The following is a 19,583-nucleotide window of genomic DNA, read 5'->3' on the forward strand; positions in this document are numbered from 1 at the left end:
CGTGCACCTGTTCTGGAGAGGATAAAGCCAATTCTATAAGATTAAAAAAAAAAAAAAAAAGGAACAACAAGAAAAGAAAAGGAGCCAACAAGATGAGGTCACTGTATACTTTGTTGTCTAAACTGGGACATATTTGTGAGTCTGAAGGGTTATTGTTAATATTGATAAACAGGGCTGTCCCGGCAAACAGAACATACTGTCATCCCAGAGGGACATAGTTAACCCCGAGTGGGGTTGATGTTCTTCAGTCTCCAAGAAGTCTCTGAAGGCAGCTTATTTTCTTTAAAGTGCTGTTTCTTGGCACCTCCCCTTCCCTTAGACAAAGTAAGGAGAATGCAAGGAATATTCTTCTTGATTTCTCTCCCCAAATGGGAGAACAGTGGGAGGAAGGAGGTGTAGAAGGGTTCTAGATCTCATTCCAGGCATGTTCGAATGAATGGGGGCTTCTGGTTTCCAGGCAAATGAGTGAATTATTTTTCACTTCCAGATTGTTTACCAGTTTCTTTTCACTATTAGCTGAAGTATAAGGCTTTCTTTTTCTCTTTTCTACAAAACTGAGGTGACCTGGGAATGCCTAAAGTTCACATTCTCCCATCAGTGAGTGTATGTGTTCAAGATACGCACTGTTCTCCCTATTAAACTCACACATTCTACTTCCTGTAGAAATACTGTAAGAAAAACCTGGCTTGTAAAATGGACATTCTCTGTAGAATTTTCTGTAGAATTCGGTAGAATATTCTGTATGAATTTTCTGTTGAGAAAAGTTTTTGTATGTTCTACTCCATAAGCAAAGCGATCTGGCATGGAGGTCAGAAAGTCTCATTTCTCTGATGGTTTTACTCATTAGAGCAGGACATGCTTGGCTTTGTCCTAACATTGGCAAAGACAAACATCGATCCTGGTGGATACATGACATTTTCTATAACTATGTTCTTATAAAGCTTGAAGCATTTTCAAGACGTCACTAGAATGAAGTAGAATTTCATCATATTTGGTGATCAGTTCAACAAAAAGCAGTAGGTAACTATTCCATGTCAGGTAGGAATATTGGGTCCCTAGTTTCTCTGTCTTCCAAGAAGTCCATTGAAATTCTCAAATTTTGCCGTTAATGTTTTCTTGTAAAAGTATTTACCACAAAGTTTACTGTAAGTGTCATACTTGAAGCTCAGTTTTGTCTTGGACAGAGGTATTTATATATAGGTAAAAATGTGTCCCCAAGATGTAAAAGATATAAGTTGTTTTGTCTCCTGGGTATTTCTGTACGAATGAAGTCAAGGAGGCGATGAATGACCATGGCCTTGTGTGAACCCTGGGGCACACTGCTCACTGTTAGTTGTAAGTTATTTGGGGGAAATCTTGGCTGGTCCTGGAGCTACGCAACATTACTATATTTTATCAAACTTTGTAGCGTTGGATACAAAAACAATTTACTCCAAATACTGTCTTTACTGACTCTTCTTCTTGAAAAGCCACCCTGGAGAATCTCCCTGTCCCCATGGATTCAAACTGTGACCCAGTTGTCCAAGGCAGAACTAGAAAACAGTCATTGAAAACATATTGTGAAAATGGACATAAATCAAAAATTACGTTGAGGCAATATTTATGAAAAGCTAATCAAGGTGAATGGGAGGTTGTGTTTACAAAAACTTTTAAGTAAAACTAAACCTAATTTCCTGCATAATGATTACATAGCCATAATAGCTATTAAATTACATAGCTATTAATACATAGCTATAATTTGATCTCCATTCACCATTAAAAAGTCCAGGACCTGTGGTTTGTTAGATATTTTTTGAAGTCAATGTTTTTTTAACATGAGGTAGCTTTCTAGCAGCATCTTGGGTGCTTTTACGCCAACACAGTGTGGTCTGGCATGATACCAGGTTTGGGCACAGGTGGGAGGCAAGAACTGGCTATGTAGGAAAACTGTATCTTGCTACAGGTAAAGATGGTCTTCTAGTTACAGTAATGGGGTGGGAGAGAAATATAGCAATTGGAGAATAAGCAGCACTCTTACGGGTAAGAGAATAGATATCTAATCTCACTACTGTACCATTTCTCATGAGTAACGGTGGTTAATTTTAATTTTCACTAAGCTATTAAGTACCAAAGTTTAGAAACTCAATTCTAATTTACTAGATGCTCCTATATGATTGGTTTGGTACTCTGTTATCATTTGGTTGGTTTACTCATATTAGTTTCTTCTGTGAAGAGTCTTTTGTAGGAAATAAGAAAGCAAGAAGTAACAAAAAATAGATTTGATGCACAAGGTACAATAGGTATTAAACAGGTGCTAATTTCTGATGTCCAAAAACATCAACATCATGTGAAGTAAACCTGTGGTCCCACACTTGATTTTTAAACATCTCATTTTTTTAAAGTTCCAAACTCATTATAGCTGGAGCTGTTCTACACGACTCAGTTTGGGCAAAGTCAATACATATGGCACTACAGACACATTGATACTTTCTACGAATAGGTTCTAATGGAATTCAAAGTATTCTCTCAATTTTACTAGAATGAAGTAAAATTTCAGCAAAAAGTAAAACCATAGTTACTCGCTTGAATACAATCCATCCTTACCAGGTAAATGTACGAATACCTGTGTTTCCTTGGTGTTCAAGTGGCAATTCTCGATACTTCGCTATTTTTGTATGTTTAGTCTTCTCTTCTTAGCTGTTAAAAAACTCATTATGATTTTACCCAGAATAATGATTTTTCTCATAAAAAGATTCCTGTGGTTAACTAACGGTTCATTTTGATTAAATTTAAAACTCCTCTGGATGAAACCTTCTATTTTGCATTGACGAGACATGTAGAAGGAATCTTTTCTATTTCCAGAGATTTTAAAGAACATTAAAACTTTTGCTCTTGGAGTTTGGAATGCTTTTTTGGACTCAGTGGGAATTTGCCTGCCCCAATGTAATTACTCTTTTTGAGTAGAAAAGCAGGTCTGTCCAGGAATGTAGATTTGGACCTCAAAATTGCTTATGGAGGAATTTTTCACTTCCTCGTTTTTAAAACTAGTTTGGTCCAAAAGTTAGTTTGAAGCCAGTATGAATTATATTCAAATTTGTACTTTTTATGAGATAAATATGTGTAAAAATATGATTTGGCTATTTAGAGAAATTTTCTTGCATTTTTCTATTTAATGAAAAAGAAATAAAAAAGGAAGACATTAAGGGTTGAAGACAGGGTTGAAATGGAAAGATTATGGCCATTCCCAAAGTTAGTTGCACATTGAAATCACCTGAGATTTTTAAAAAGTACCGAGAATATCACCCCGTGGTGTTCTAATGTAATCCATATGAGGCGCCATCTTGGTAAAGGCATTCTGAAAAGCCTTCCGGGTGTTTCTGATGTGCAGTTAAGTTTGGGAGCCACTATCCTAGGGAATATGAGGAGCAAAATGTAAAGTTGAAAGCACCGGGTCTTTCAGAGTGAGCTTAGCCTTGAGGCCTTTGATACCTGATTAGAATTAACAGAACTGAAAGGTTACAAGGACTTTTAACTCTTATTGGAATTTAGCTGATTTTGATTGGAATCTGGGCTGATTTTGGATCCCAGGATCCCATTCAAGAGTTGACCAATGGTTCTATGTTTTCATGTGTATGTCTTCCTTTGAGTCCTGTAGAATTTTTACCAGGGCCAAAGGATTTTTTTAAATGGAAATTCTGGTACTGTAGGTCTTAAACCACTAATGAGACTGAAACAGTAGTGATAGGTGTTTGGAGTTCAGACCTGGGTTATTTCTATTTTGATACAGACGCAGTCATTTACATGTATGGCAAGAAAGTAGAGCTTTCTGCTCCCTCCATCCTGGTTTTTTGTAGCACCCGTATCCCTAGAAGATGTTCCTGGAGAGAGGCCTGAAGCCCTCGAGGATTTTGGTAAACAGCACCCTGGCTGGGTGTCTAAGAATCAGCTTCTGATCAATCGGCAGTGGTGGGCGTAAGGTTTCTGTGCTGAGTTCAAGACCAAAGGGCTCAGACACGGTAAAGCTGTCCGATACTTGTTGAAAACAGAAGGGAGGAAAGGTAGAGGATTTGTGGGCAGATTTCATGCGAGTGGGTGAGACAGTCCAAGGCTGACTCCACGTCAATATAACAGTCTCTGAATGCCGGACGGTGGACTGGATGCTGCAAAAAGTCCAAAGAAATGAGAGTGGATCTTCACTTCTCTGTTTGAAAAGACTTCACAGCCCCTTTGCTGAGTAGGAAAAAGCATCACAAGTGATGATCGATAGATCTGATGCGCCTTTTTATGGTATTAGGCACGAGCCACGTGAGACAGATATGAAAACAAATCAATGTGAACAAGCGAAAAGTTTACAAGAAGAAGTCCTTTTACGCCGGGGTGATTACTGTGTTGGGGGACCATTGGCAAGGATGGGGGTTCCAGGGAAGGAGAGGTGCGGGCCGATGAGTTTAGTAAACAGTGGGCCCGGGTTCATTTTATCGTTACCTGCAGCACATCACGCTGACTTCCAGGAGGTCCCCAGGGGCCACGAAGATGCTGACCTAGGACAGACTGACCCGGGGCATTTTTTTGGACGGAAGTGATGCTGACCCCATCAGACCTTGGGCAGTCTTTCACGGACCCCAGCCTGAGGACATACCCCACGCCGCGGGCAATGCGAACGCCTTTCAAAGAGCGTCCTCCCCCGCCCCCACCCTGCCTGTTTGTGACTCTCTGTGTCACAGAAGCAGCTGTGAGCCCAGGTTAAGACTCTGGAATTCACATGGCTCTCTTTGTTGTTTCTGGCCCAGGTCTGCTGACCCCTGAACGCTTGCTGGTTAATAGGTCTCTCTTTACACTGTCAGGGTTCAGAAACCCGTCACCAGGTCCCTCAGGAGCCTGGGAGAAACGACTGTTGGGGCAATGGTTCTTTAGCTTTCTGTTAGACAAAGGCCCGCTTGACATTTGATTTCACTGGGAATACAGCCTCCTATCATGATTCTACAATTAGTATATACTAACCAGTCTCGGGCAAGGCATCGCTTTAGGAAAAGTATTACTTGTGATCGTAAGGAAACTGAGTGAGAGGTTTATTTCTTCCAGATAGAGTTGTGTGTGTCTTATTCTTAAGTTAAAAGAAAGATATCTTCAGAAGGCTCCATATCCATCCCCTCGGGCAGTCACTGCAAAAGTGGGGTAGACCTCATACGTCGTATATGCTGCTAAGTCTTGTCCAAGGGTCACCGCTTGCTTGAGCTGGGCCGCGGACACAGGTGCACTTGCGTTAGGGACAGCGTATCCTGGAGAAGGAGGCAGAGAGAGCTTCAGCAAAGGCATCCGGGTGTCCTCCCTTTTGGTTAACTGTCTTCTTTTTGGGATATGAAAGTCTGACGTCGCTTAGAGCCAAAAGTTTAATACGTCCCTCTAAAAAAGTGAACTCCTGGGGCACCGGGTGGCTTAGTCGGTTACGCGTCCGACTTGGGCTCCGGTCTTGACCTCGCGGTGTGTGAGCTCAAGTCCCGCGCCAGGCTGTCTGCTGTCAGCCCAGAGCCTGCTTTGGATCCTCTGTCCCCCTTCCCTCTGCCCCTCCCCCCACTCTCTCTCTCTCTCACAAATCCACATTAAGAAAAATTAAAAAGGGAACTCAGGAGACATAATATCTAGACTCAGTGACTTAGGGGACAGTGTTCCTCGAAGCGAGGTCAACTATGTGTGCCCGATCCACTTCATGCTTGCAGAATCGGAAACACCAGAGATCGAGTCCGAGAAACAGAAACTTAACAGGATGCTGAGTTAATTACACTTGAGACTTGGGTCTTTATCAGAGGGTCGCAAAATTTACAAAGGAGGAGAGGTGATTGAGAGGTCGGCAGGGCTGGAGGAGTGGGGGCTCTGTGGGTCTGATTTTGTGCCCCCACCCCCATCTGAGTGAAATGTTAAAAACTCATTGCTTTTGCCCAAGAAGGACGTACAGGGAGTAGGTAGACCGGTAGAAAAAAATACTGAGCGTTTTCGTGTATTTCTACGTAGCACCGTAAAAGCAAATACATGGACTGTTACATTTAGACCCGACCGTGAAGGGCAAAGATCATCTTGCCTCACCAGCAAGCTGTCTGGAGGCCACGATGCTTGTCCTCACCCTCAGACAACTAAGGGGCTTGAGTGGTGAGGAGGCCATCACGGCCGGCACATTAATATCACGTCTGGCTGATTGACATCCACGTTTAGAGAAAAGGGCCTAACGGCTATTACCTAAAAGCAATGTTTCCCTGTTAACATTTTAGATCAAAATTAAACCGTATCTGAGACGACCCAAAAAGTGTGCAGGTGACAAGAAAAAGGGAAAAATATACTTAAGCAACAAACGGGGACCTGAAAAAAAAGAAAAAGAAAAGAAAACGAAAAAACCCATTTGGTTTATGTGCCGTGGCCGTCATCCCAACCCCAGACACATTGATTTCTTTCTGGTGGCTTCTCAGGAAGTGGTGGCAGGAAACTGGCTGGACTGTTTTTTTTAAAAATTAAATCCACTCCTTGGCTTGAACACTTTGGCCAGTAGTGCTGACTAAGGCACGACTGAAGTTCGGTCTGTTTTCCAACGAGATGAGAAATGTGTTACCGATTACTTCCCTGACTTTGGAAATAGTATTTCTAAATAAGTGAGTAAGAAATACACATGTGTGAAGAGAGCGTGTGCATGTGTGCGTGCGTGTGTGTGGTGTACATTCTATTTTAGGGATTTTGAATTGTCTTCTTCAACTTGGCTAATTTCCCAAGTGCAAGAGTATTTGGAATTTAAACAGATTCTCCCCTTGTGACCCATTATTCTCTGCTTGACTCCACAGCAAAGTTATCAGAGAGGCTCTCAGATTCTCAGGCGTCCCCAAGACAACTCTCATGCCCTAAATATTTTTTACTTCTTATGGGAGCAAACAGAAGTGAGGACAGGAGCAAACGTTCTTAGGTAAAAGCAAATCTTTTGCAATGTGCAACTGGAAAATTCTGACAGTGGCTCATTTGTTTTTACAGTACATTATTTAAGTGGCTTTGGGGTGCAGCTGTCCACAAGACAGGGGCTGAACCTTCTCCCAGAACCGAGAAGCCACGGCACAGGACCCCCAGGAGACTGACATGTCAACACCCTGTTGTGTGGGAAGTGAGCACGGGCCTGATGGCCCCAGCGCAGCCCAGGGGACCTGCCCTGTGCATTGGCAGCTGTGGTCTTGGCAAAACCTCGTGGGGGCACGCCACACGTCTTCTCCACGTTCTACAGAACAAAGCTGGCATTGAGGTCACATTCACCGGTTGCAACCTTGCTTGCCAGAATGGAAAACACATTCGCAACTTTTGAGAAACAAAAGAAAATCAGAATGGGCCCAGATGTTATGTTCGTGAGCAACAGACAGTTCTCACACCTGTACGTGCCCAATATACGAATGAATGCATGGGTTGACAGAAATGCCCGATTTCTGGGTCCAGTCAGATCTCTTAATTTGTTTTAAGGGAGGTATGCCAATGCAGTGACTCATGACCCATTTTTCAAAAGAAATGAACTTTTATTTGCTAAAACTGAATGGAGTTACTCAACCTAACTGTTAAGGAAAAATTTCCAGAACAAATTTGTCATCTGGGGTCTTTGAATCTCTAGAGGGTTCACTTTTTAATTGTTAGCATTGGTTGTAGGTACATAATAAATGGGGAAAAGTCTTTTAAATGTGACCCTGGAGGCGTGTCGATGTACAGACAGGCTTTATTCTGAGCAAACAGTGTGCTCCAGACCAAAATTATAGAGCAGATAAAATGAGGGCTGATTATCCACATATTGAAAGGATCTCGATCTGTCTCTGACTCTCTCTTGCACACAGAGTTTTTGACTTAAAATAACTTAAGAAATGCGTGGTCTACACGATTCTTCCAGAAAGCAAAGCAATGAAAGTCAAGTTGAGTTGAAGATGAGAAAAGTGCAGATACTCCAAGGGCTCCTTAAAAGCCAGTTGACCTTGGCCAAATTACTTCATCATCCCTGTCCTTGGTTCCTTCAGCTCACAATGGGCATTATGCCACAACCTACCTCTTGCGGGGGCCTGAGCGTCACTGATATAACATAAAGCATGTGGAGCATTTAGGTGAGCACTTGGCGTGCCCTGAGCGTTCGAGTGAACATCAACTCTTAATAGGCAGCTCCAACCTCTCTCACTAAAAGTGAAAACCCAAGCCGACCAGATGCAGAGGCTGGCTCTTTCGAGATCCCGCTGCTACTCAAGCTGAGCGGAGCCTCGCCCCCGCTCCTCCTCCCCTCCGCCCTCACTCCTCTCTGTCCTACCTGGATGGTTCACTCACCTGGAGAGTGTCTTTGGTCACAGATGGTGTAAGTCAGATTTCTTGTGGGTGGGGGTCATAAAGAGCTCTAAGGGTCCATGGCCCCAAGGGAGGGTTTCCCAAACACGCTGGGTGGGCTGCCGTGTCCGGCACAATTTTCCGTACCTGGGAAAGCAGCGGCGGCTGCGGGGGCGGTGGGGGCCTCGGCCCCGTCGGTGGGGATGCCCAGGGTGTGGAGGGTGTGCTCTGCCGCGTAGGTCTTGGCTTCGTCCACGTAGGCACTTAGCTTCGGAGGCGTGAAGGGGTGGCTGCAAGACATATCCAGTCGGGGTAGGCATTTAAATTTGGGGTGCTGAGGGCTGAGATGGGAGCAAAGCTCTGTCGCTGTTAGTGTTTGCAGATGAGCGGGTAGTGGGGTTTTGTGTGCGTGGTTTTCATTCTCCTTGCATTTAAGACTTTACGTGTGTGTGTGTGTGTGTGTGTGTGTGTGTGTGTGTGCAGGGAGATTTGTGACCTGACCCAGGACCTCAGCGGTGGATATGACATTCCTGGGGCACACGCCTAACACACCGCATGGCTGTTCTACTGCGCATGTGAACCAGGAAAGTTCCTAAAACGTGCAGAGACGCGGGCTTGAGGCGGGGATACCCACTCCCAGAGAGGATCTTTAATCCAAAATTTAAGTGACCGCGCACGGTGTCATGATGTACAACGTGGTGATTTCCCATGGTTCAGCCTGAACGCTGCACAGGTAAAAGACGGGCGACAGTTTTCATTTCCGTTACATTTTACATCTGCAGTTTCTCATTGGTGGATGATGCTATGCAGTCTTCATCGTCTGTTTGAAACGTGGGGCCTTTGAGAGGCTGGCACCTCTATCCCCCTATACGACTGGACGTCTGCATTTAATGAAAATTGAGTAGGCAGTAGACTGAAATATTTAGCTTATATAGATAGTGACAACATAGGGGCACCTGAGTTGCCTAGTGGGTTCAGCGTCCAAATCTTGACGTTGGCTCAGGTCGTGATCTCACAGTTCGTGGGATCAAGCCCCGTGTCAGGCTCTGTGCTGACCACAGGGAGCCTGCTTGGGATTCTCTCTCTCTCTCTTTCTCTCTCTCTCTCTCTCTCTCTCTCTCCCCCCCCCTCTCTCTTTCTGCCCCTCTCCTGCTCACGCACACCTTCTGTCTCTCTCAAAATAAATAAACATTTTCAAAAAAAGATAGTGACAAAATACACTCAATTTACTGGAGACTCTTACTCTAAAAATCTTAGAAAATTAGGAATTTGGAGATGTTACGCACATGGCAGGATTCTGGCTGGCCAGGGCAGGAATGGTTATTTTGTATAAGAATAGTTGCCGTTGATCTTGTCCAATGGCCGAGTGCAGCTGATATACCGGTTGTCCCCAGTTATTTTTCTGACAAATTTCTTCTAATATCTATGAGAGTTAAAACAAAAAAAAAGTGATTTTCCTTCCAATTGCCGTATTTGCACTATTTCATCAGCTTTCAGGGTTTTAAACTCTAATCTTCAGTGTTGAAGCTAATGTAAGAAAATATAAAACGCCACATGGTTTAATGACTCATACAATTTTAAGACGAACTCAACTTGAACTCCATTTAAAATGTTACATCTATTAATTCACAAAAATCGTTTCACGCCATTTATTCTAATATGTTTTTAGTTCAGCCCATTAGCCGTAACTTTTTCTTCTTCTTTTTTTTTACCCATAGCTTAATTCTATGATTTGTTGGATGTATTTATTCCATTAAAGAAAAACTGACATTTCAGCACTGTGTGGCTGGATTTCCTCATTACCCTCAATCCTTCTGTCTACAGTGGTTTAGAGAAAGTAACCTAAGAATATATTCCTACTTCATGTCGTTTGTCATAGGGTTTTAACTTTACATTTTCGTAAAAATCAAGGTAAAAAGTTTAATGGGTTACTAGTTACTGGGATTACAACTGCTGACTGTACGGGACAGTCCTTGTCTCTCTGCTCCTGGTGGGCGTTCGTGACTCCACCGTGGAACTGTTAAGGTTCCAACTCTGTTGGTTTGGGTTGGCACAGCCTTCAGTGTCTAAGCTGTAGTTGTAGAGATTCAGAGACAAATTAAAGAACTTTCGTTAGTTGCTAGAGATGGTTCCTCACATATTACTATAAACCACGACCAACTTCTGATCTGGGTTGAATACAAGAAGGAGAGATTGTCCCTCACCCTATGACAGCTCATAGAACTATGACATGGAATTTATAACAATGACTAATTTTTATTTTCTTAAAAGATTTCCAAGTATCTTACTTCTTTAATAAGGTGCCTTATTTTAAATTTTAACCCAAGATAGATTGGATGACAAGCTTTAGTGTTTTCTGAGCAAGGCTTCATCATGATTTTATTACAATTAATTTTATTACAATTAATTGGCTTATGTGTCAGCTGTCTCTTACTGGATTGCCATATGAGTTTTGATGGCAAAGACCGTATTATATTCTCTTTTCCATCCCCAGCACCTAACGCAATACGTGGTGCGTGATACATGGCCAAAAAATGGCTTTTGAATAAACAAATGGTTGCTGGTTACCACTCTGATAGGCATCTTTATTTTTAATGGCCTGGGTAAGGATAGCAGCAACCTTAGATGAACTAATGTGGATGTGTAAGACAACCATCAATCCTGCAAAAATAGTACTCAGGATGAGCTGTTAGAAAACCAAGTTTTCCATTTGCTTGCAATCATAAGGCCTACTTCCATTAACTTGGGGGCTTATACCTTTGGGCCTGGAGTAGGAATGTTTCCTTTAGGGTCCACAGACTGTACCTCTGAACAACCGGTTACTGGTTCCTTAGCCAGGATCTCTACAGGGAGACCATCAGAGGTACTGCACACCCACGGGCTAAGGGTTAACACATCCTGTTTTGTTTTATTTTTACCCCTGTTAATCCATTTTCCATACTGGAACAGCTTTTATAACTTTTAATTTTCCAATAATAAAAACCACAGCCTCAAGCAGAAACATGGAGCTGTGGAATGAGAGCATTAAAAATTCCCCATAATCACTGCCCAACTATAATTATTGTAGCAGACTTAATTGGATAGGAGTGATGGCATCTCATAATTAATACGGGTAATGATATCACCATCGGCAGCATGGTTTTTATCTCTTAAAAATAGTGTTTCTGGGGCGTCTGGGTGGCTCAGTAGGTTAAGTGTCCAACTTTGGCTCAGGTCACGATCTCACGGTTTGTGGGTTCGAACCCGCATCGGGCTCTGTGCTGATAGCTCAGAGTTTGGAGCCTGCTTTGGATTCTGTGTCTCCTTCTCTCCCTGCCCCTCTCCCACTCACCTCTGTCTCTCTCTTTCTCTCTCTCTCATTCTCTCTCTGTCTCAAAAATAAATAAACATTAAAGAACCCCACAGTGTTTCCAATAAAGGGTGTCCTTTATTGGCACATAAGAGTGGTCTATTCATTCCCTGTCACAAATACTCTCCATTAGCCTACTCCCACACAGTAGGCATTTATTTTGAGTCAGGGTCTTTGCTGCACTTTATTTGCATTTAAGGTATTGGTTAATAATTCTTAGTAGGATCTTCGTTTTCCAATTGTTCAGATTATTTAGGGTGTCAAACTTCATTTTTAAGAAGAAGAGTGAAATGGGACAGTGACACTCAATGGCGGGGCATTCTCTCATTGTGTCGATTGGCCGCTTTATCTATGTAAACAAAACAAAACAAGCAGTGGCCCAAGTAGGGATCAAGTCAAATCATTTGACAAAAGGTGTACGAAGGTCTTTGGCCTAACTTAAGGAAACTATCTCCGGAATAACATTACCTACCTGGGGAGCAAGTTTAATTCCCTGGGGTTTTAAAGTGACAGGATTCATTGGGGTGAGCTCCATCCCAGGTAAAAGGTCGTAGAGTTTGTCTTCTCTCTTGTCTCCCTTGACCTGGTATCCACGACCCAGGCCTGTGTAGGTCAAATAGCCACGGCCACCTAGTCTTCTTACTCCCGCAGCCCCTACAGGTACATTCATGTAAATTTCTAGGAATGTAAGAAGGCATTAAACTGAATCAAACCACCAGAAAATCACCCTGAATCTTACTGAAATGGAAAAGTTAGCCCAAGTCCCATTGATTACCGCCCTGACGATGCACAGAAAACTCTAGGATTCTGATGTAATGAAACTCAACAAAAGGTAGGAGTCGCCACAGGTGTGTTTTTGTGTTTTCTTTTTGACTGGGGAAGAAAGCAATCCTATCAAAGCTATCATCACTAAGTACACGAGCAACTTTAAAACTTTGGTACAGAGAAAAATTTTGCAACTTCTGTCTGCAGTTAACCTTTTGTTGATATTTTTCTATAGGCTAATAAATGTTGGGAAGGCATTTATTTCAAGATCCCAGCGTGTTATGACCACATGTATTAAAATAAGAGTTGCATTTTTATCTTCGATCAGGAAATCAGAAATGAATTCTAGCTTCCCCAATAGTTCCGTCCCCAGTGATCAGTCGGGAAATGGAACATTGAGAAAACGGTTTTTAAGTTCGCTATTTTCTGTTTCATGGCCTGTCAATGTGAGGCTTAAATTCCCATTGAGTTTCATTAATAGATTCCTTTTGATTTTTTGTTTTGCTGTGTTGCCACTTTGATTTCCTGCTGATGGCATAAAGTTGATAAAAAAATTAAATTGATTACCCTTCATCCATGAATCTCATTCATTGATTTCCTTTCTTGTTATAAGGTATTTTTTTTCCCTTGGAGTGGAGTTTGTTTTTTTCCTACATTACAACTGGTTGCCAATTTATATTTAACGTATGCATTATTTAATAATATGATTTCAGATTACAAATGTATAATATTTTAATGGCATAATTTGTCACCACATAGATTATACCGGAGGAAAACCTGATGATTTCTTTAGCATTATAATCTTGGATAGAGTGATTTTATGATGATTATGGAAATTTTAAGGCTGTTGAAGACTAGAGATCTTAGGATGGCCAACTCAGTTTTCCTGAAAAATAGTAAAAGACAGTAAGAGGATAGTTTCCACAGTAATCTGACATGCCCGTTTTCTTCTAACTAAAACCCAAGGATGGGATTTAAATACACAGTTTGTTGTCAAGTTGCCCAGAATGGTTTTATATTTGGAAGACAGAACTGGGATTCTTTTGGCATTAAATACATCCTAACAGGACCATTCTGATGGATCCCATTAGGCAGAGACAAACTAGTTTACTAGAAATTAAAAAAAAATGCTTTCCTTTTCATCTGTCTTGCTTGAACTGAGCCCAGAACACTGCTTGAACATTTGGAACTCTTATAGGATTACATAGGAAAGATTTATCGTTTAGTAGTCAGTCTTTTTTCTATTTGGACCTTACTATTTAGTTCCCCATATCCTGGAGAAATAAGTTGATTCCCTCACTTTTTAGTGGCTTTTTAGAAGGCATAGTGCATAATCCTGGGAGGAGGTCAAATGAAAGCATGTCATGTGTCTCTTAGAACATGTTTATGATAATTTGATTTATATACGAATAGGCCCCTGAGTCGCCCTCAAAGGCACATGTGCCTTGACGTGTTTTTGCTATTTGACATAACTGGTTTTCACTGGCCCATCCTTGCTTTCATTTGTAAGTTTTCTAATGAGTCACAAATGACTGCAATATGGTGGTGGTCCAATGATAAGGGAGAAGCTGACTATTTAGTCTGTACAAACTTTATGCACCCATGCGAAGACCAAATGTATGCATTAGACTCCTTTGTGCTATGTCCTGACCAAGTTTTTCCAATAACCAGTTGTAATGTGAAAAAAGATTTTTATGAAAGGACAACTATTGATATAATAATATTTGATTTTTCATGAACAATTTTCCAGTCCTTTTCTCCCGGTGGACCCATCCAATTTGTCTAAGGCTATTGCAATACAAATCATTTGAAATTGTAGAGTTATTCCAGGGCAAGAGCTGATGAGCATTACCTCTAACAGAAGGGGCTCGGATAATGGCCCTGTTGCCAAGATGTCCTTTAGTGGCTGGGAAATGAAGGCTGGGAATTGCTGTATAGGCCTGAGGGGCATAGAAGACAGGAGCTCCAAGGTAGGTTGTGGTGGGATCATAAACATGGCCCAAAGAGTAGGTGTAATCTCCTTGCAGCATGGCGCCCTTTCCGCCCGTGCCTCGGGTGTACCTAACGTAACTGTCCTTGTCCACTGGTTTGGCTAGGGTCACTTCAATGGGGGAACCATCTAGCACCTGTTGTAGAGAGCAAAGAAGAAACAACATCAGAAGATACAAAGGCAACCCAGTGCGGCTGAGCCCTAGTCTCCTGAGCGTTAATCAATTTGCTGCTCTGTTCGCTGTTTCACTTACACATATCTTGTCTCTTTATGTGGGTCAGTTGAGTTTTCCTGAGTCGGTACGTTGCACATAATATGCACCAGGTTTCACAGTGACAAACTGACCACTGTCTCCTGACATACGGGTTATAAATTATGCGAATACAGTCATTGCAACAGAGAGTTATGTGATATTTTTATGAGATATATATGTTTTAAATTACATGTTATGCAATTCTAAGACATTTTAGGTTAATAATAGGTGGAACGTAATCTTTACTACTTAGCACAGCACAAAGAAGGTGAAAGGAAACCAATGAAGAAATCTTATCGGTTGTTAGCACGTTGGCACGGGTAGCCTAGTCAGGTCGTTCCAGCTGCCAGCCAGTTAAATAGCTTACTTCTTCTTTTTTTAATGTTTTGTTTATTTTTGAGAGAGAGAGAGACAATGAGAGCCTGACCGGGGGAGGGGCAGAGAAAGGAGGACAGAGGATCCAAAGCGGGCTCTGCACTGACACGCTGATCATAGTGAGCCTGACGTGGGGCTTGGACTCACGAAACGTGAGATCATGACCTGAGCCGAAGTCGGATGCTCAAATGACTGAGCCACCCAGGTGCCCCTAAATGGCTTACTTCGTAGAGTGGCTATACAATAGGTAAGTTTTTACTAGAAAACTTACCTTTCCATTATGTGGAAGATAATGGATGTGTGTAGACCTATGTGCGCCACTCACTTTTCTCTCTTGCTTGCCAACACGAGACAAAGATGGCTCTCAACAAATGCTTGACGGATTGACGTATTTCTTATCCATGGGACAAGGTGTTGCGAGGAAGCATTTGTAGCTTCCTCTGAATAAGAATGTTGTGAGCCTCTATTTTTTATAAAGAAAAGGAATGATACGAAGTGTTCCTGCAAGGATTCTCTGTCATAGCAGCTTGCCATTTGGTGAGAGCCTCAGTCCATTCTGGGGTCATTGAGGTTGGCCGGACAAAGTTGTGCTTCTTGGTTGTTGTGACCATTTTGGTCAGCCTTGGGGCAACTTGTTCTTAGTTTCCTATATCTGCCCTACTTTTTAACAGCAAGAGCCAGTCTTGAATATGTTAGTTGGAATATACTGAGAGAGAATCCTGATGATACTTACCTATCTTTACAATGGTGTTGATATAATTAGAAGCAACAGATCAGAGTATCAAAGGAAGGGGGTGGTCTTGGTAATAAGATTCTTTAGCTTCAGTCCTGTCTTGAGGAAGGTGAGAGAGACCCAAATAGGTCTCTGCTTATAGACCTTCCTATCAAGAGACATTTTTAATGGAATGATTCTTTACTGCAAAGTCAGGTTCCATATTGTAATAGAATTTGTGCTTCATTGTCCCCGTAGGAGTGGTTTTAAAAAAATTTTTTAACATTTATTTATTTTTGAGAGAGAAAGAGAGAGAGCATGGGTGGGGGAGGGGAACAGAGAGAGGAGGACAGATTATCTGAAGCAGGCTCCAGGCTCTGAGCTGTCAGCACAGAGACTGATGTGGGGCTTGAACTCCTGCACTGTGAGATCATGGCCTGAGCCAAAGTCAGACGCTTAACCGACTGAGCCACCCAGGCGCCCCTTGAGTGTTTTAAACTCAGTATTGTCTTTTAGTGATTTGCTCTAGACGTTTCAAGAGCTAGGGTGATATATTATTCATTGGTATATTCCCAAGCCCCGAAAAATTCCTTGCACATCAGAGACATCCACAAGTATTTCTAGAGTAGAGAACCACATGCAAAGCTCAGTTCATCCCCTTTCTCTCTAAATAGGTTTCCTTTCCTGGCTTCCCCCACAGTATCATCCTGATCCCCCATATTGAAAACCAGCCAATGGCTCCTGCTCACTCCGACATCCAATCAGTTCCTGGATGTTTTCAATTCATGCCCCATAGCCCTACGTGGAGATTTCTCCTACTTTCCTTTCCTGCCCTCCTTCAAGCCCTTATTCAAAATGAGAGAGAGAGAATGGGGGAGGGAAGGGCAGCAAAAGGAGAGAGAGAGAGAGAGAGAGAGAGTGTGAGCAGGGAAGGGAAAGAGAGAGGGGGAGACACAGAATCCAAAGCAGGCTCCAGGCACTGAGCTGTCAGCACAGAGCCCGACGCGGGGCTTGAACTCATAAACTGCGAGATCATGACCTGAGCTGGAGTTGGACGCTCAACTGGCTGAGCCACCCAGGTGCCCCAAAGGGTTTTCATGTTTTTTGCATTGATAAGTAAATATTATATTGGTTTCTATTTACAAGTCAGGAGAAAGGACTTAGAAACTAGCTTTTTCCTGGACCTTATTCTTGGCCAGGTGAAGAGACCCAAAGCCTTCCAGAGTAGGGAGATCAAAACTCTGAGGGCGGACTGACAGCAGTGAACTTGACATCTTTTCTGGTCATCAGCCTCCAAAATACTGCACTACTGAGGTGATAATCTCTCAAAGTAATGACAGAAAGTTGCACCTGAGAAAAACACCTTGAAATAACCTACGCCAATACTCCAATCCCCCACTTGGGAAGGAAGTTGAGGGGCAGTGACTTGTTCAAATCAGCCCAAATTAGAGACAGGGCTGGACACAGGAGTCACATCTCCATGGTGTTTTCTGTCGCTGACTCTTCTGTTCATCTTCAATGGATCGAGGCAGTCATGTTAGAGGTAGAGAAAGCCTGAGTGACACAGACTTGTGGGATCGTTCTTTTGAACAAAATTTCCACACCAAACTTGGGTGGAACTTGTGTGTGTGTGTGTGTGTGTGTGTGTGTGTGTGTGCACGCACATTGTCCTATATTACCTTTCCATTTAAAGCTTTCATTGCCTCAACTGCATCCTCTCGACTGCTGAAGTGCACAAAAGCATAGTCGCGGATTTTCTTTACCCTCTCCACAGCACCTGTAAACAGAGAGAAAGTAGCCCCATTAGCAACCTTGAGACAACACCGAGAATGGTACATTTTAGCATTTGGCTTCCAAGAGTATTTGATTTTTTTTTGAGACTTATTATTTAGGTTAAGTTCTCCTTGAGAATGTTTGCTATGTCCAGGTTTACAATTGTACACATTCAGTAGAAGCTTTTGTTTGTAATTTTTTTATATCACCTATATTCTTCCATATTATTATAGATTTGTGTTTTCCACTTCCTAGATTATAAGACCTTTAAGAGTAGAAGCATTATCTTATTTTGTCTCTATATAATGTAAACAATAGTAACTTATACTTGGTAAAATATTTTTTCAATTGTTTTGAACTATTGGTCATCCTATAAATATATATTTAGGCGATTACCTTATAAAATTTTATGGCTTTTCCCCCAGACAAATATTTTATTTCTTTTGATTTATGTAGTACAACTTTAGAATTAGGAGAGACTTTAGCAATGCTTTACTTTAAGCTTTTAGAGATTCGCTTGACCTTGGGTGCCTGGGTGGCTCAGTCGGTTAAGTGTCCAACTCTTAGTTTTGGCTCAGATCACGATCTTGCAGTTTGTGGGTTCGAGCCCCGCATCAGGCTTTGTGCTGACAGTGTTGAGCCTGCTTGGGATTCTCTCTCTCTGTCTCTCTCTTCCCTTCCCCCCTTGCTCTCTGTCTCTCAAAACAAATAAACTTAAAAATATTAAAAAAAATAAAAATTCACTTGACCTTAATTTATTTTTAACGTAAAGATTAGGAATCTAAGGTTCTAACAAGGAAGGTGAACTTGTAAGGGTTCACACAGCTAGGAACTGGAACTCTGATCTCTTAACTGCTTCTCTGATAGTCTTTTGATTAAAAAAAAAAAGGTAGTTTCTGAAAGAACATTTGAAAACCAAGATAGTTCTTTCCCTGCTGTTCATAATATCTACATGTTGGAAACAATGTAGATATCCAAGAATTCTCCCTTGAGGAACATCTTTTACAGAAGCACTCCTGTATGCAAAAGGATCATATATGAGGACATTAGCTCTCACTGTTGTGGTAGCAAAAATAAAACAACTTAAAGTCCATTCTCCTGAGAGTGATTAAATCTGGTACATTCATATCAAATGAAATAAGTCTTTAGGGGCGCCTGGGCGGCTCAGTTGGTTAAGCGTCCAGCTCTTGTTTTCGGCTCAGGTCGTGATCCCGCAGTTTGCAGGATGGAGCCCGCATCCCACTGTCTGTGCTGACGGTGTGGAGGCTGCTTGGGATTCTCTGTCTCTCCCTTTCTCTCTGCCCCTCCCCCAACCCTCTCTCTCAAACAAATAAAAAAAAAAAAAAAGAAATGAGTCTTTAAAGAGAAAAGATAGACCTATGTATGCTTACACGGAAAGATTTAAGACCTATTGTGAAATTCAACAATTTGTAAAATAGTAAGTATAATTTTGTAACATTTATGTTTTCAAAATCCCAACCCATGTATATGTACAGAGAAATATGGATACACACACACACATACACACACACACACACACACACAGAGAAAGAGAGCTGGAAACCAAACTGTTAATACAGGTTATGTAAGGAATGGGGAGAAAATTTGCAGAGAATAAAGGGGACTTTCACATGTTAATTTATATTCTTTGGCATTTTACAAACATGTGCAATGTTTATTTCTATTGTTTGTGTAATAAAAAAATAACAAATTGACCTGACCTATTTTAATGTAGAGAGACTGCTGCAGGTGCTAATGGCAACATGAAAATAAAAAAGAAAGAAACGTTTTACCAACAAGGTTGAACTTTATATTTTACCTTGATTATGAAAATGTTGTTAGAGAATATTGTTGCCTACTCAGTTTTAAAAACAGAAGTTTCGGGGCACCTGGGTGGCTCAGTCAGTTAAGCGTGTGACTTTGGCTCAGGCCATGATCTTGTGGTTCGTGAGTTCGAACCCCGCGTCCGGCTCTGTGCTGACAGCTCGGAGTCTGGAGCCCGCTTCAGAGTCTGTGTCTCCCTCTCTCTGCCCCTTCCCCACTTGCACTCTGTCTCTCAAAAATAAATAAA

At 41.9% G+C, this 19,583-nt stretch overlaps 1 protein-coding gene across 4 annotated transcripts in view; it reads right to left on the bottom strand.

The window, feature by feature from the left end:
• Positions 1-4,239: 4,239 nt before the first annotated feature.
• The window catches only part of A1CF (APOBEC1 complementation factor), a 75,442-nt gene continuing 60,098 nt past the window's right edge, over positions 4,240-19,583 (bottom strand). For 3 of the 4 annotated variants that reach the window (XM_053206818.1, XM_015079078.3, XM_053206819.1), the window contains 6 exons: positions 17,419-17,516; positions 14,262-14,535; positions 12,117-12,322; positions 9,582-9,718; positions 8,443-8,585; positions 4,240-5,258 (listed from right to left, as the gene is read on the bottom strand). In XM_053206818.1, the coding sequence (XP_053062793.1) occupies positions 5,107-5,258; positions 8,443-8,585; positions 9,582-9,718; positions 12,117-12,322; positions 14,262-14,535; positions 17,419-17,516 (1,010 nt within the window). In that variant the 3' untranslated portion in view covers positions 4,240-5,106. The remainder of the gene's footprint in view (positions 5,259-8,442; positions 8,586-9,581; positions 9,719-12,116; positions 12,323-14,261; positions 14,536-17,418; positions 17,517-19,583) is intronic. The other variant, XM_027049848.2, reaches the window with a different exon arrangement.

Source organism: Acinonyx jubatus, chromosome D2 (assembly GCF_027475565.1).
Source record: "Acinonyx jubatus isolate Ajub_Pintada_27869175 chromosome D2, VMU_Ajub_asm_v1.0, whole genome shotgun sequence".
NCBI lineage: Eukaryota > Metazoa > Chordata > Mammalia > Carnivora > Felidae > Acinonyx > Acinonyx jubatus.